Source organism: Cricetulus griseus, chromosome 3, assembly GCF_003668045.3.
Source record: "Cricetulus griseus strain 17A/GY chromosome 3, alternate assembly CriGri-PICRH-1.0, whole genome shotgun sequence".
In the NCBI taxonomy this organism is placed as follows: domain Eukaryota; kingdom Metazoa; phylum Chordata; class Mammalia; order Rodentia; family Cricetidae; genus Cricetulus; species Cricetulus griseus.
The window spans coordinates 261,722,338-261,740,531 of record NC_048596.1 but is presented as its reverse complement, the minus strand read 5'-3'; the positions used below and the strand labels follow the sequence as shown (position 1 = coordinate 261,740,531).

General features: G+C 44.2%; 1 protein-coding gene across 3 annotated transcripts in view; it reads right to left on the bottom strand.

Moving 5' to 3' along the window:
* Hivep1 (HIVEP zinc finger 1) overlaps positions 1–16,305 on the bottom strand; it is a 127,088-nt gene extending 110,783 nt beyond the window's left edge. For all 3 annotated transcript variants that reach the window (XM_027410419.2, XM_027410423.2, XM_035442933.1), the window contains exons 1-2: positions 16,196–16,305; positions 12,773–12,915 (exon numbers count right to left, since the gene is read on the bottom strand). In XM_027410419.2, coding sequence (XP_027266220.1) covers positions 12,773–12,812 — 40 coding nt within the window. In that variant the 5' untranslated portion in view covers positions 12,813–12,915; positions 16,196–16,305. The remainder of the gene's footprint in view (positions 1–12,772; positions 12,916–16,195) is intronic.
* Positions 16,306–18,194: the final 1,889 nt, after the last annotated feature.

Here is an 18,194-nt window from a genome sequence, read left to right as displayed (position 1 = left end):
CTCTTTATCTGATTTCCAAAGAAGGCCGTGTAGAGGTCAGACTGCCAGTGGCTGAAGGTCACCGGGGAGGTGGACATACACGTGATGGAAAATGAAATTGTGCTAAAGACTACCCATTCTTCAAACTTACCAGGCATTACTGAACTCAGCACTTTCCCTGGATTTAACTGACTATATATCACACTTTACTAAAACACAAATACAAACTACATCAAAGTGTAGCTGAGCCAGCAACTTTACTACCTGGAGATTGGAAGATGTAACTTTCCTGTGGAATAGCTTCACATCAAATCCATCCTTAGCGCAAAATCAAGCTCTTCCAAGACACTGTATGCATGGGATATGGATCATCACACACAGGACACACTCTAACCACGTATACAAACATCTATAAGGAAGCACAGAAGACCAACTGAAGCCAGGAACAAGATGAAGCAAGGCACCCAAACCCCTTGCTATGCAGCAGCACACTGTCTCACTGTCAGCTGAATGTCTGCTATGTTCACTCCTCAGAGAGGAGCACTGATGTTTGGACTTTCATGTTTAAACCCCACAGTCTGTATGTCCTGAACTAACTCAGGGCAGAGGGGCCACAGAAGCCCACACAGAGCCTTCTGGGGGATGGAAGTCAACCTGGTCATTTGCTGCCATCAAACTTGAGAACCAGAGAAGAAAACACCATGTTATCAGTTAACTGATTTGCACGAAGGTTTCGAGCTGTGTTAACATGGGCTCTATTTAGAAGCAGATACTTCAGCCTTGTCAGTCAGCTTGTCAGAGCTACTGATCACTGCCGCTACCCCATGAAAACAGCCCTAGGTGGAACATAAGGCAACAGACACAAGTATGTTTTAAAGAAACAATTTCAGAAACAGAGTCTGGATTTGGCCAGTAGTTTTCTGACCCCTGCTCCAAAAGGACAGCTACTCAATAGTGAACCAGAGGTCTGCTTTCTATGAACTCAGCCTTGGCCATTTCATCCTTGTTTATCAATAGGAGACCAAAATAATACACTTCTATTGTCTTGTTTATTTGCAGGATGTTTTTCTAACACTTTTTTAAAAGATTGCCTCATTCTTCCTTCTTCTTCTTCCCTAGATAACAACAAACCATTTGGCCACACGTGGAAGGTGGAATCTCCATTTTTGTTTTAACAACACCTGGTCTCTAACTTTGTATGGAAATTCGAGTACACCCACCATAGTAGCATAAAAATATTAACTTAATAATTTTATCATTACCAAAAGAAAAAAAGAAAGAGAGAGAGAGGAAGAAGGAAAGGAAGAAAGGAAGGAAGGAAGGAAGGAAGGAAGGAAGGAAGGAAGGAAGAGAAAGAAAGAAAGAAAGAAAGAAAGAAAGAAAGAAGAGAAAGGAAAAGGAGGAGGAGGGAGGAGGGAGGGGAGGAGGAGGAGGAGGGAAGGAAGGAAGGAAGGAAGGAAGGAAGGAAGGAAGGAAGGAAGGAAAAGAAACTACACACACCAAATCTAAGAAGTCTTTACCCTTTGGGTCCTTGCAATTCAACTTCATTAAGAAATACCCTCTAACTAAAATCCAGCAACCCCAGGATCCCAGACTGGTCCCGCCACCCCATTCTTTCTTCTACCAATGCTTGATGGAATTATTTTCTCTACCAGTGTGTCTTTCCTTTCTTTAAAAATCTATGTCAAAGCTGTCTCCTCAGTCAAGTTCCCACCAGAAAAACACCCTGAAGGGGACACCTGCAAGCAGGATGCCACACTGCTCCAGCACTGACATCATTTCTGGCTTTTTCCTTGGTGTCCCTAATGCACGCACATATTGCACTGCAGCTGTGTGGGGTTACACTCCTACACCTTTTCGCAGACTTGGGAGACATGCTATACTAAAAACTAAGATGGCAGGAGCATCAAGAAGTAAAATAGAAAACGAATATAACCCCCACACACTCTGATCCCCTGTAACCAGTGCTTCATGCTGCCTTTACCTATACTTGCAATGTGGGAGACCTTCCAACAATGAACCAAGTCTGCTTGTTCTAATTTCTACGATGCATAGCATACAAGGGAAAGGTTATAATGTCAGTTACATTTTGTTTAAATATTTAATAGGTTCACCTATGAAATTCAAAGTATTCTGCTGAAACCTTCATATAAATACTGCCCACCTTGCTTTTAAGCAAGACATCTCTATTTCCAACTATGCACAACAAAGTAAACCACATATACAAACATCTATAAGGACTGATTAGTCTCAGGCCAAGTTTGGAAATTTCCAGGATTGTTTGTGATGGCAAATTCAACTTGAAGTCATATATACAAACAACTCTGGAATGGATTCTCAATGAGCAAAGACTTAAAAGGACAAGAGTTTATCATCCTTCTAACTCTGACCTCCCTAGCATTGGTCCAGTATGCTATTCTTAATGCTGCACTCCACAGATGGAAGGCATTCATGAACTCAGGAAAGAGCTGCCCGCTGTCAACATCAGCCAGGGTGAGCATGACTGTGCAGGTTGAAAGCTATGAGGTATCTATGTAGACCCAGCTGTGACACTCTGGACAAGTGATAATTTCTCCATTCCTCACTTCCCGCTCTATAAAACATGCTAATAACACACCTTAACACATCTACTTCATGAAGTTGAAACAAGTACACATGAAAAAGGCACTTGGCATATAGCCCTGTAACAGACCTATGGAAAGGGTAGCTATGTTGAACACCAGGAAACCATCTGAACAGCCTCTTCCTTGCCATCAGCCCATGACAGCCATAGCTATGGGAAGCCATATGATTTGAAAAACAATTGGAGCCAAGGCACCTGGTTTGTCTTACCTATTCAAGAGTCATCACTTGAGGCTATAGCTTGAGGCCATCCTGGACATCCCAATACAAACAAAAATAAACCAAAATATTGGAAAGAACACTCCACAAATATCATTTAAGAAACAAGTAGGCGGTGCAGAGTGAATTCATTGATCAATCAATGAATCCCTCTGTTCATCTGTACAAGAAGGCTGGGTGAACCAAACATAAGCCATGGTCTCCCCCCCTTGAACATGAGCTATCTGAGGAAACTGAGACAGGGAAACTGCCTTCCAGGTCCAGGCTGTGAATGCTTTTTCATTTACTTCTGTAACATAACATACTCCCCTAACTAAATGTCTAGACCACTTTTATTTGAATAGTGTATGTATTAGGCAGTTATGTGCTGGTCTTACGGTTTTCTTCACTGACAAATCTCAAAGCTGTAAGACAAGGAGGAGGAAGCACACTTCCAAATAGCACATCCCTTAAATTTATACTCATCATTTAGTACCAGACAAATCAGGCTTCGTATCAAGCCAATAGGTCTGTACATGTCAAGACCACCACGGGTCCATTCATACTTAGGGACTCCTGAGTTAATTACATTGTAACTCTAACTGTATCCAACCATACTGGGAGTGCTTTCTATCTTCAAATATTCTGCATAACAGCACAGTCTTGTAGGATTCTATAGAATAGAGTAAATACATGACAGAACCAACTCAAAACGCGGCTAAGTTTTTTACAATGAAAAGAGTAAAAATTAACGCATTATGCTAGGCATGGTGGCTCTTGCCTTTAATCCCAACACTCAGAAGGAAGAGGCAGGGGGATCTCTCCATGAGTTCAAAATCTACCTGGTCTTCATACTGAGTTCCAGACCAGCCAGGGCTACACACTAAGACTATGTCTCAATAATAACAATAACATAATCCTGTACAACTGTATAAAGTATGGGTCTAGAAATCTAATGGTCAAGAGGCCTTCTGAAGAACTGAGCATTCTTGTGAAATGACCCTTTGTGGCTATAAGTTCTCATGTGCAGTGAGCAATCTCTAGTGCTAGCTCTAGCTCTAATGAGGTGATTGCTGCAACTGGCATATTAATACATTTCAGAAGAGCACCCTTAATTAATATGCAGAAAAACACTGCCACATGTTTTAAATACAAATTGAAAAGTAAAGCACTTCATCTAGTCATAAAATATTGAACACAAGAACAAACGTTACCCGGACTTGCTCGAATCATTGCATTCTAGTTGTGGGGCTTAGGAATAGTTGTACAAGGGGAGCTCTTATTCCCAGTACTTACTCTTGTAGTCTACAGTTTAAAAAAAAAAAAATTATACCTCACATCAGAAACACTGTGTGCAAAGATGCTCTAAGATAAAATCATTACTGTGGCTGATTATATTATTACATTTTGTATTTTCTTTCAAAAAGAAAAACATTTTACTATTGCTGAAAAGCATTCAGAAGCATCTCATGTCCTCTCAGTATGAACTGAAAAATAATTACCTTCAAATGGAAGTGGGCGATTTTCTATATTAAGTCTATTCCCATATTATCCTAGTCAAATTAAGTAATACCAACCATTTATGTGACAGCTCCTAAAACACCAATGGTTTTTTTCATATATATCATCTAAAACTGGTTTTTAAATTATTACTTAGTTCCTTTCTAGCTTCAGTCACATACAGAAAAGTATTTTAAATAAGCCAAGTGGTTGTTTTCCCTACAGGATTCCTGACCTTGCAAATCATTCGCTGTCAGCATAGAATGGCTGACCTAACTTTCAAATGTGTAAAACAATGTGTAAATAGAATTCCCCATGACAATCATTAGAATTACACAGATTCCACTCCTGAACTCAGTAAGATAACCCTTATATTAGCAAGGCAAGCTTGCATTCATGACAGAAGCTTTTATAAAAACCACTACTGGAGCAGGCCCGCCCGTGAACTGATAGCAAGTGAAAATATTCTCATTAGTGAGATAAACCTGAAAAGCAGGTTGGGTTTCTCTTCCTATACTGGAATGGAGCAGGGGACAGAAATGGCACCTATCTCCAAACATAACACAGCACTCCAATCCCCTGTGATGAGTCACACTGAAATAGTTTATAATATTTCAGTATAACAAAATCAGAGGCCTTTCAGTTCCCTGATATTGGATGGAGACTAATGTTGTTTAACCACTTTTAACATGTTAAAAACAAAACAAAAAAGGCAAGGACTGAGTAAGTTCGAGTGGAAAATCGGAAGGGGTGGCAGTGAGCATGGACTTCCTTTCCCAGGTGACTTTCTGCCCTGGCTGTCCTCTTCTAGATCCCCAGTCTCCAGTAGTCTGGAAAAGAATGACCTTCCATGAGCACAGACAAGTGACCTATGTAGCACCAACTGAAGCCAGTGAAAGGTTCTCTGTGGACACTCCCGTCCTCTGCTTGTGAAACACATGCAACCCAGAGGCTAGACTAAGCCAGTTCTGGGAGGTGACTTCTGGTTCAAGTACTTACCCTGTGCCAGGCATGTGACAAACACTGCTGTAGCCCTGAGGTCTATCCTTTACTCACTATCCGTATTTTACAGACCAGGAAAACAACTTGCACAAGACCACACAGCTCGGGTCATATCAAGAAGCCCAACTCTCTGCCTTCGCCACCAATGAAAAGTACAGAGCACAGCCATCATCAGGGAAACTTCCTCCTTCAGTATATGGGAACTAAAACACACACAGTGACACACAACTGGACAACATGCAAAGAGTGAAAGACCTTGGACACTCAGTCCTAAATGGGACGTCTCCATCAAGCCCCTCCCCTCAGGGCTCAGGGAATTATTCAGAAGAAGAGGCAGAAGACTCTAAGAGCTGGTGGGGCTACAAGACACCAAGGAAACAGTGTCTTCCAGATACAACAGGATTGATACATATGAACTCAGGGACCACAGTAGCACACACAGGGCCTGCACAGACAAGTGACCTATGTAGACCTAAGCCGGATGGGGTCCTAGTGCTGAGAGCAGAAACAGATACAGGTCCCATCCCTAACCCAGAAGTTTGTTCCAATGGAGTCTCACTGGGCATACAAACCACACTTAAGGGCAGACCCTATATGCCTAGCAATAGATGGCCAACAAGGATAGCCATGATCTCCAGTCTCAAATGCTGCCTAGCATATTTTAATGAGTTAACTTGAAGAGGGTAAAAAGGGGTCATTCTTTAAGGTGTTCACAGTTAAATGCATGCAACCAGTAACAGTGAAAGACAGCCACACCAAATTCTCAAACTATGGTTTCCAAAACAAACAAACAAACAAACAAACAAAGGCTAATATCTCCCATTTTCCACATTGACTTCCAATCTTAAAGAAGGGGAGGCTTTGAAACCTTAGACTCAAACAGAACAAAAATAGGTAGCAGCGCTTTGCTTTTCCGCAGCTTTGAAAGGTGCTTGGTCCTGCCTCAGCTTGATATGCCAGACTTTGTTGACTCCCCATGGGAGGCCTTACCCTTACTGCAGAGTGAATGCAGGGTTGGGTAGGGAAATGGTGAGGGGAGGGGGGGAGGACCGTGGTTGGAAATGAAAAATAACTTTTAAATAAATAAAAAAATTTTAAAGATGAAACATATAATAATGACTAATACAACACAAAACAGCCCTGTATCTGGAATGACTGGCACAAATCATTGTGTGAGTTACCAGTTCCTCAAGCCTCAGTGCCTAAGAGGTCAAGAAAAAAGCTCCGGAAGGTGATGAGGATGGCCCATCCATCCTCAAGAGTATGGATTGTGGGCCAGATGGCCCTGCTTCACTGTCACCTCCCTAGGACCACAAGTGAGATCTTGGGCCTTGACATCTGCCATACCACTGTCTATTCTTCCCCCTAGCCTGGAGGTGAGCACAAGGCTGGAAGGGGCCCTCTCCAGGGAGGGAGGCAGGCAGGCAAGGGCAACACTCTGAACAGCTCCTCTCAACAGGAAGTTTTCCTATGCTCTTCCACGGTTCCACAGCTCTCGTCACTTCAGAGCACAGTCAGTGTTAGAATGCTAGGACCACTTGGACTGTGCAAGCAGGAAAGGGCAAAGACAATGATTCTACCTGGATTTCATGACAAGGATGTGGAACCCTAATTTCCACAGTGGACAGAGACCAGTCCTGCATAACTCAACCTCATGTACGCTTCAAACCTACTTTTCTACCTTTGCCAAACCGAGCCCTCTCAGATTTGTCTACTAAAGCATTTCTGAGGGCAAAAATGTGCAAAGCCTGCCCCTTTGGGAAGCATGGCCCACACAGGCCTAATAGTAAGATCCATGCATACATGCTATTTCAGAACAATCTGGTACTTCTAATACTCATTTGTGTGCCTAAAAATTAATTTTGGTAGCTTCTTTCATCAGCTTATTTCCAATCCCAAACTTTTCCCCAGAGCAGAAGCATGTGCATACACACACACACACACACACACACACACACACACACACACACACACACACACACACGGGGAGGGGGGGGGAGACAGAGAGAGAGAGAGACAGAGAGAGACAGAGAGAGAAAAATAGCTGTGGGAACTCCTCACTCTTTACTACCTGCCTCTCTGTACTCAGCCTTTCCCAGCACAACTGTAAGCTTCACCCTCATGCAGGCCACGCCCAGTGAGCAGAAGGGGTTCGACTCCCTCCAGCAGGAAGCTGAAGAAGGCCCTCATCCCAGGTCTCCTATACTACTCTAATTCCAGTCTGTCCTTTACTAAACAGCCCAAATTAAGCAACTGTCTACTGTGATCCGCCAGGACCCAACATTTCAAGTCTTCTTCAAAAAGTGAAAAATACCCTAACTTCAGAAAAGACGCAAGTTTCTTATTCTCATTTACTCTATATTTAAATAGTACAGAGGGTATACTTTTAGTATTTATGAGCCAGGGAATACTTCAGATTGATAATACACAGATACACCTTGACACAGAATGGAATTGTAGCCTTATCCTAAAATGAAAACAGTCTAAATTGAAGATGTGTTTGACAAACACAAAAAACAAAAGAGAAAAATGTTAAAAGTGGGAGGGATTTTGTTAGAAGGAGGGAGTTTTGACAGGAGAGAAGGGGGGTAAGATGGGTGGGAGGTATGTGCTTAGATTACATGATATAAATGTGAATCCATCAAGGAACAAATTTACTTTAAAAATGAGTTTGAAGGGTACGGATAGAGCTTGGTGGTAGAGCACCGTCTAACACGTGCAGGACTCTCCATTCAATCCTCAGTACAAAAGAGAAAGGAAAGACAGAGAAAGTGCGCTTACTACACTTGACAATGACTGCTCTGCTGCCCTTAGCAGCACAGGGATCTACAGGGTCCACTGTGTCCTTCCTAATGGCAAACTGACTAGCTGCTGACATTCACTGCCACTGTCCAGCAGCACATCCTAATAGCCAACTATCGACAACAGTCTCTACTGAAAATGAATGTCTTTTGTTCCCTGATTGAGATGGTGTCTCACCAAGTTGCCCAGCAAGCTAACTTTCAATTCCTGGCCTCAGGAATCCTTAGACCACAGCTTCCTGAGTTAGCTACAACTACAGGTGCAGGCCACAGCCACCAATTCCACTTATAGAGGGTGCTACTAATTTATGCTATTGTAAAGCTAAGAAATCACAAATTAATGCACAAGTCTAGGATTCATTAACAAATTTCTGGGCTGTACTAGCTAGCTAAGGCTGCTATTAGCCTATCTGCAGCCCTCACAGAAACTGGAACATGGTTCTCTCTAGACAGATAAATCCTAAAGGCAGGCCTCCAAATGCCCAACTTGGCAAGCATCCCTACCAAGGGCCTTGCCTGTAGCTGTAAACAAGATAAAGTCCCCTCTCCAAAAGGCTCATATTCTGAGAGTGAAGCACACATATTCAAGTTCCATGCTTTCTCTGTGACTCTGAGTGATCAGACTCCCAAATGTTACATTTAATGTGCTCCATCTAAATCCCCACCTCATTAAACTCTGCACTGCACTCATCAGTTCCAACATGAGCCCAGGGGAGTCACCTATGCCAGCACAGAGGTGTAGTGCATTTTTAGGCAGCAAACAAGCACTGTTTTAAAATTCAAGTAGCTCAGAAAATTGATCATATGTCCAAACATCACCTTATGATGCCTGGCCAAATATGTTACTGCTGAGGACATTTACAATTAACTGTCTAGCTGTTAAGATATCTCTGAATTTGAAAGTGTTTTTCTAAGGTACATTTTCCTATTACAACAGAGCTGAAGATTCCCTGTCACCCAACAACTGCACAGCAAAAAGTATCATCACGATGACAGTGGTACTGAGAACCTACTGCAGAGCAGGCATGCAGAAGTAGATACTACAGACTGGGATAACAACAATATAAACAATGTCACTAGCTTATGAACTTACTACACTATCCTTCTTACCATTAGTGTTGTGTGTACACCTTCTGCTTACACACACACACACACACACACACACACAGAGTTGTAGAGTGGCCTCAGGTAAGTCCTAAGATGGGATCCTAAAGGGAGAACTGTCATCACAGGAGGTGACCGCTCCAAGAAAGTCAGCTCTGTGTAAAGATCCTGAAGACTTTCTGAAGGTAAAAACTGGACCACTGATGCTCCTAACCCTAGGTAGGTCTCAGCTAAAGTGTGCTTTCAGTTTGATTTTTGTTTGTTGGTTTGTTTTGGTTTTTCGAGACAGGACTTCTCTGTGTAGCCATGGCTATTCTGAAACTCACTCTGGAGACCAGGCTGGCCTCAAACTCAGAGAGATCAACCTGCCTCTGCCTCCTGAGTGTTGGAATTAAAGGCATGTGTCACCAGCAGGTTTGTGTTTTCAGTTTTTAAACAAACAAAAATAAATAAATAATAAACTAAAAAGTGAAGACACCTAGAAAACTGATAGAATAAGAGTATAAAGACTACATCTGGCTACTGTTATTTCTTTATATGCCTCTGCCTCCATAGTAAAACATGTTTTTGACTTGTGTGGCTTGTCCTTGTGATTATATACTCAGGAGACTCTTCTTAACACTCAGAGTATAAATTGTCTGATGCTCTGAATAAAGTTGGCTATTGCATGAGAAAAAAAAAGGAGTATAAAGACAAAATATTTTTGGACAGTTGTAAAATGTATTTCTATTTTATGCTAATTGTTATTGCAAGAGCCAAAAATCAGGTTTTCTTTTCATTTATGAGATTAAAGGTAAGCTAAGTATGCTAATGTTCATTTATTGTTGAATGAAAAACAACCTTTATAAGCATAGCCTGACTGCATAGTATTCATGAAGTCTATCGTGGTGCCCATGCCCCAGGCCATCAGGGTCACTCATCACACTCTAATCACCCAAGGCAGCTTCAAGGCCTGTAGCCTCCACACACAGCAAGGGGCTTGGATGAATGTAGCATTTTTACCTTATGCTGTACTTTTTACTCTTTTTAGATATAGAAATACCACTGTGTTACAATCCGATCAGCTCAGATTCTTAAATTGTGGGTCACTTGCTTAATTCTTAAAAACTGAATGTGGGGGTTGAAAAAAAACCTTTGGCAACAGTAAAAGATTTCTAAACATGCACAGACCAAAATTAATTAAAAACCAAATGCATGATGAACAAAAAATGGGGGTGGGTGGTCAGTACTCAGCATGGACTGTACTGTATGGCCTTGCTCTGGCCACAAAACAAGTGTACTTTGTACCAAACTCGCCATCACACACTCAAGGAACCCCACCTGAAATACCTGGGCTCAGATTCCAAACAATTATATGTTATAGACTTCCCTGTTAAACTGTCCAAAGTTTTCTGCTCCTCTAGAAACATGTAACAACTTAAAAATTTCCAACCATAGCATGCATGTATCAAATCAGTGTTGATCTTTGTGTTGTATTCCTAGTGTTAAAATATTTGATTTTAAAAATTGCTGTTTCAGTTTCAGACTTGGGTTTTGTTAAAAACAAACAAACAAACAAACAAATAGGAGGTTTGGGGGTTAGGAGAGAATTCCCAACAATTGTTGGCATGGCCCTAACCATACTTCTGCCATTTGGTACCAAGTATCATGTGAAACAGCGTTCCCAGCATCACCTCACAGCATCAACCAACTGAAAACCCTACAGGTGCTCCACATCCTGCAGCGTCAACTGGTCATCTGAGACCTAATTCTTTTGTATAAAAATAAACAAGCATATCAAATTAAGCATGCAAATTGTCTTTTATCTTAGTGACAAAATTAATGAAGCTATTTTTTAAACTTTTATGATTTGGGGCTAGAGAGATGGCTCCATATTAAGAGTACTTGCTAATCTCTGAGAGCATTGGAGTTCAGTTGCCAACACACCCCCACACTGGACACCTACAACTGCCTGTAACTCCAGGGGCCCTGACACCCTCTTCTGGCTACTGAGGAAATTGCACACACATGTACATATACAAACATATAAAGTATTTTTATAAATTGTGACTTACTGTTATTAAATGCTTACTGAATATACCTATTTTATATTCTTATATAACCAAGAGCTTATAAAATTTTCTTCAGTGAAAAGAGGATATGAATGGAAAAGTTTTAATCAGCCCTTGCCTATATACAGACTTAATACACGCTCACATGCTTGCAGCCTAGGAACAATACCTTGAAGCACATAGGCCAGGTATGCAGTAGGCTAGACCATGTAAGATGTGTGGATGGATATAATAGAACCACCAACAGTGTATTTCTCTGTGTGTGGCTGTAATGTTAAGAGACAAATCTATTTTACACAGTATTTTCTTGTACTTTAGATTATTTGAGCAGTTCTTTCCTTCACACTGCTACAATCTTTACATATGCATCCATATCTTTTTGCACATGTGTTAATAGTGGTCTGCACATGCCACAGACGTGTGTGGACATCAGGCCACTTTAGGTGTCAGTTCTCACCTTCCACCCCATCTGAGACTGGACCTCTTGGTGTCTAGGTACACAAGGCTGTCTGGCCCAAAAGCTTATGGGCAGGCATTCTGTTTCCACCTCCCATTTTGCCACAGACTGAGATTACAGGACCTGTGCTACTGCCTCTGGTCTTACATGACTTCCAGATATCTAAAATCTGTCCTCCTAATAGCACAGCAAGCATTTTACCAACTGAGCCATCTTACAAGTCTAATACTGCTGAATTCTTATATAATGAAGTCAAATGGAAAAGATAGATGCTACTTCCGGTGAATGACACACATCAAAACAATACAAATCATTTCACAGACACATTAAAATTGCTTCCTTTCTGATACTAAATATCTTTACCTTTAAGGGGAAAACATTTACCCTCTAGTGTTTGTATAAAATGTGTTTTATATGTATCCTTTGCTGTTTTGTTTGGTGCTGGAAATAGAACCCAGAGCCTCAAGCATGTTAAGCCCACATCCTAAGCCCAAGCTAGACCTCTAGCCTTATATACAAATATTGATGAGATACTTCTTTGTTGAAAATAAGTCAGTTTGTTCTGACACCTGCAAGCAATGTACTGTGTAGATGTCAATTCCAACTTTCTCCACTTCTTCATCTTGATACAACTTACAGAAGCAAATCTCCAATAGATAGGGGAATGCAGAAGGAAAGCTCGCTGATATAGCACCTGCCTAACATGCTTGATGGACGGGGTTCATAGGCACAAAACGGATAAAGGAGGATTTTTTTTTCTTTTGAATGAAGACAGAATCACAGTGATTCAATTATCAGAAAACAGCAACCATCCATTTCAGATTCCATAGTTCCTGCTAAGAAATGATCAATCTCAGCCTTGAGCTGGAAAACTCTTAATTCTGTGGAATTAATTCATTCAACACATAAAGGACAAGACAAGGAGGGATGAAGCAAATGGAGCTGGCCGTGAAGCAGGCTCAGTGTCTGAGGAACCCACAGCCATTGCCGGTGACAACAACGGCGCACTTGATGACGAGGTCACTGAAAGCCTTTCTTCACTGAACACAGAGCCTTACCTCGGAGATTTCTGGGATGGATCTGCTTCGTTCGAGGCATTTTCCGAGATTTAAGAGCTCCTTTTTCTTCTTAGAAATTGCTGGACGAGCAGGTTACAAAAGGCTGGCTCCATGTACTTGTCCCACCTCAGTTAACCTGAGTGCTGGAAAGAAAAAGATGAAAGCAGTAAGACTCACTACCTTCAAAGAAAAGGAGACAGATGCACTTAGAACAAGCAGTGCTGACCGAACCACAAGAAAAAGTAACCTTTGCAAACATCATTTGCTTCTAACTAAGCACAGAACAGGTCATCTTGCCATTCCCTAGGCCCTCTTGTTGATTAAACAAAAGAAAAAAAAAGTCACTAGACATGGATTAGACTGGAGTGGAAATATTCCATTTAGAATAGCATTACGGGAATTACAATTAAGGTTAGTAGTGTAAGGTGACAAAGAGTTATGCTGGACACAGTCCATATGCCCATTCATAAAGGAAGCCCAATGTCCTGGTCATGTCATTTCAGTTGACTCGGCTAACATGCACAGTTGCTATGGTGGCTGTTCCCCAGTGATAGCATGCCTCCATTCCAGGCTCATGCTGACCTTTGAGTAGACCACAGACATGCCTCACATCCATGCAGTTGCACTTGGTTATCAAAGAAAGATCTTCCACAGCATTCTGTCCCCCACCCCCACCCGGCACAGGCTAGGCACTGTCCTGTGCCTAGTCAGTGTATATTACCAAGAGGTTGTAATGCCAGTTACACAATATGATCATGCTGCCTAAACAAAATGCAGCCCTTTGTTGTTTTAAGTCTCTGAGGCCTGGGAGTTACTTGTTACTGCAGCATAACCTAGGCTGTCCTGACTGTGTCTTTTCAAAAGCAATCTGAAATTCATCATGCCATTATGTAAGTATCGATCGAGCACGTCCAACCTGCAGCCCATGGGCAGTAACCAAGTTTGACTGGGGATGCCACCCAACAAAAAATAGTAAACTTATTTAAAACATTACAAGATTTCTTTTTTCTTTTTTTTTCTTTTTTTTTTTTTTTTGTAATTCTGTCGCAAGGTTCCTGAGCCATGACACTATGTTGCAATGCCAAAAGGTTGAATGTGCCTGAAACCTAACCACCCATATGCCCAAAACAGCAACCCAGGTCTCTTCCATTAGATTCTTTCCCAACAATCAGTTAAAATTTTAGCTTTTACTTCCTGCAACAACGCTGATAAGCAAAGCCCATTATGTTGGCACTAATAGTAAAACAAAGTTTAATCACTAAGCAAACATAAGGAACAGACTAAGGACGCTTTGTTTAAAACCTCTCGTATCTATTACTGCACAGGACACAAGAGAATACTTAGTGGGTTCTTGTTTTACTGTAGAGTTTCTACCTATCACCTTTTTTAATCCTAACAACTGAGACAACAGCTCCACTTCATCCATTTTACAGGTAAAAAAAAACAAAAAAACAAAAAAACAAAAAAAAAAAACAAGTTTTAGAAGAGGTTAGGAAATCTGCCTCAGATCAGTAACTATGGAATGTGGCCCCACATGACTTCATGCCAATTTCCTCAGAGAAGGTAACACCTACCTACCCTAGACAAGCCCCTCCCAAAGGGATGAATGACACAGCAAATTGGGAGGACATACTTTGGAATCAAACCAGACTGGGTTCAAGGCCAGGCTTTACCCAATACTGTGTGGCCTTGTTCAAGATACTTAACCTCTCTGAAAAGATCAGATTTCCCAAGCCTTAAAACAGGAAACATTATACACCTCAGAAGGGTTGTTATAAGGACTAAGCCACACGAAAATGCTGAAATATTAATTCCAGGAAGAACGCCTCTAAGGGAAAGAATGTGTCTAATATCCCAGAATAAGGTTTTAGAAATGTATGCTTTCACTTTAGTTAAAATGCATAAGGAAAAGGCGACTACAACTAACGTGCTTGCGGCTGTATTCCTAACACGGCTGTTAGTAGCGCAAACTACACAACCTAATGCAGGAGGAAGAATATGAAACACGACGGTCAACGATGGATGATGTCTCTTGCAGCACTAGCTAATGACCTACAAAAGATAGTGCTCCTCAACTCCCGTTACCACAGAGGCATCAGCTATCGAATTCAATAAGGTTCTGACTGTACTGAGAATTGAAAACGCATATGAATGCTCCGTTCCTTATAAAAACTAAAGCTTCTAAGCGATCACAATATTACTAAGTTTTTAAATCGTAAACTCTGATTGTAAGCCGATCACGTGACACCCCATCAGCTCCCAAGCATAAATGTAAAATATGCAAATTCCCAACCTGTAACAGCTTTGGGCGACCCGCTTTTGCAGCCTCCACCCCCTGTCCCTAGCTGTCCAGCCCACATTTAAATCCGAGGAGAAGTGATTATTTTCAAAGACGACAGCACTGTAGCGACTAGGAGCAGTGATCAACCATTCTTTCTCGGGAAAGAAAAATATACTACAAGGTGCAAAAACAGGACACGATCAAAAAGCGTAAAGACAGTCGCAAGGAGAAAAAACATGAATGAATGTGGAGGGCGGAGCCTGGGAAAACCCCTCTGCAACGCTGCACTGAACAAAGCGCTTTGCATGCCAGAAGGAGGGGGGAATGGAAGTGCCAGCTCCGGAAGGAGCCTGGAGTGGATGCGGAGAGCAGGAGGAGGAGGAGGAGGAGGAGGACAGAGCAGGCGAGCGCGGCAGCCTTGAGACTCCTCCTCGCGCCAGCCTCGCCGCCGCCCCCTCCCTCTCCAGCCGCAACTCCTGCCGGATCCCGACCCCGCGGCGAGCCCGAGCCGCCCCGCGCCCCTGCCCACCGCCCCCGATCCACCAGCGGCGGGCGCGCACCCTACCCGGAGAGAAACTACCCAGGTGGCCCGGAGTAAACAGGCACTCCGGGCAAAGAACGAAAGGGAAAGCGAGCCACAAAGCCGGGAGGTGCGGAAGCCGCGGCCTGCTCTCCCGCAGCCCCGCCGAGCCCTCCTGAGAGAAGCGGCGGTGGCGACCGGGAGGCCGGCCCTCCGTACCTGCTGGACTCGCAGGACCGCAGCTCCCGCCGCCCGTGCGGCCAGGACCCGCCGAAGTGGCAAGCGGCTCCCGCACGCAGCATCCCCTCCGCAAGGTCGGCGCCGGCACACGCGCACACACTCACACGCACACCCGCGCCGCCGCCCGCCCGCCCGCCCGCCGGGGAGGTGGTCCCGGCCCCCGCCCCCGCGCTGCGCTCTCCCGGGTGCAGCGCCCCCACCGCCGCGCCCGGCCCGGCCCGCACCCCGCCCGCACCCGTCGGGAGCTGCGCTGCACTTGACAACCGGGACACAAGCAAAACCTCCTCTCCCGGCCCAATCCCCGCCGAGCCCGGTCCAGCCGCCGACGGGCACCGAGGCGCGGGAGGGACCGGGTGGGACCCGGCGGGAGAGCGGCCTTTACCTCTCCCGGGTGTCCGTGTGGACGGCTGGCAGCGCGAGGGCGACCAGGGCGAAGGTCGGCGGCTTCCCCCGCGCGTGGGCGGGGCGGCAGGGGATCCCGGGGGCGGCGGGGCGGGGGCTGCGGCGGGAGGGCGGGCTCGCGTGAAGCCGGCCCGGGGGCCCCTGCCGCCCCGCCGCCCGCCCGCCCGCCGCAGGCCCCGCCGCGGGGACCCAGGACGCGGGAGGAGGCGCGGCCCGAGGGGCGGGGCGGGGCGGGGGGGGGAGGAGGCGGGGCTCCTCGGCCCGGGGAAGCCCGGCCGGGCCGCAGTCGGGGGCGGTTGGCCCGGGAGGAGGGGCGGGGCCGGGCGGCGCCCGATTCTCTTTACCGTCTTTTGACTTTCTAGAGCAGGATGTGGGCCGGCCCGGTGACGTCATGGTGTCTCCCAGCCCCGCCCCTCGCCCTGGCCCTAGTCGGGAGGAGGAGGACCCGGGAGGGAGGGGGGACCCCAAGGGGGTTTCCTCAGCTCCGTGTAAAGGGAAGGGGAAATCATTGTGAAACTTGAAACTCATTAACTTTGAAAAATAACTTTTAAAAAAAGAGAAAGAAAGGGGGCGGGGTGTTGGTTTAGAGGGTCGGAGGGGATGTGTTATTAAGCCCTGAAATGAAACCACTTTTTTGGTGGCGGATGTTCTATTAAAAGACCGAGGAAAGCCAAGGTTATTCCGGAGAGAGCCGGTGCTTCCCAGAGCGAGCGCAGTTAACCCCTCCTTGCCTGCCTGACAGCTGGGGACTAACCCGCTAGGGAACTTTGGGAGCAGAGGAGGGGGCGGAGTCGCCCAGCGGGCTTCTGTAACTCGGGGGGAGTGAAATGGGAAGACAGATTAATTTATTACAAACCAGAGCTTGACCCCGGCTGCTAAAAAGTGTTAGAGAAAGGGGACTGGAAACTTCTGGAAATATCAGGAGAGCTGAATCTGAGGAAGAAGGCAGGTTTTCAAGGTTAGACCATAAAGAATGCTAGCAGTTTGCATTTAAAAGTTCCACAGATCCACTAAAAAGTCGGCAGAAGTGACTGGTTTAACTTTGAGGGCCACCTCAAAGTTGGAAAGAAAAACGTGTAAAAAAAGAGAGAGAGAGAGAGAGAGAGAGAGAGACGCAAAAACAAAAATATTCTTTGCTAAACGACCATACGCCTACTAACAGCTGACCATCTGTGCAAACTTGTTTTGTTCCCTTAGGCTTTCATAAAGATGTCCAGGCCGTTCCTGCTAACGGTTGACCCCTAAAATCCCCCGAGGAAGTCCTACCTCTAGCTCATTCGAGCTAAGAAAAGCTCAAAGCCCCAGAATGGAAATGATTAAAAATGGAATACTCGGTAATGGCAAGCCTAGAGCCAAAAATAATGTTTTGCAAAGGGGAAAATATGCCTACGAGAAAGTAAATTTGGTCATAGGAGCAAAGATCACGCAACTAGAAAGTTCAGATGGTGGGTAACATGCTATGTTTGCCCTACAATGAAATTGTGCCATTTTAATGTTTTACTGGGATAGCATCTATTTTATCAAATGAAACACCCGATGGGTCAGATTCACAAAGCATATAATGCGGCGCCCCTCCCCCAGTGGAGCTGTTTGAATCTAAAGCTAAACATGCACACAGATGTGAGCATATAGCTAACATGTTAGGATAAAGACACATTCTTCGTAAGCCGAGTTTGTGTTACTTGGAACGGAAAAAAGCCAAGTGCCAGGGTGCATTCTTTAACTCGATAGTTGCTAAACACAGCAGAAATATATCCACGAACCCTGTGTGTCTTTAGGATATAGCAAGTGCTATGAACGTATGAACAAACTGCATCTGGTTTTGAATTGCCATTTCACTATTTTCTTGAGCAGCAAACAGATATTAAAACTTGTCTCTGAGACAGATAATACAGAACACTTTCCTAATAAGTTTACTGAATTTCCTAAATACGATTTCTTTCATGCCAGAATGCAAAAAAAAAAAAAATGCAGCTATG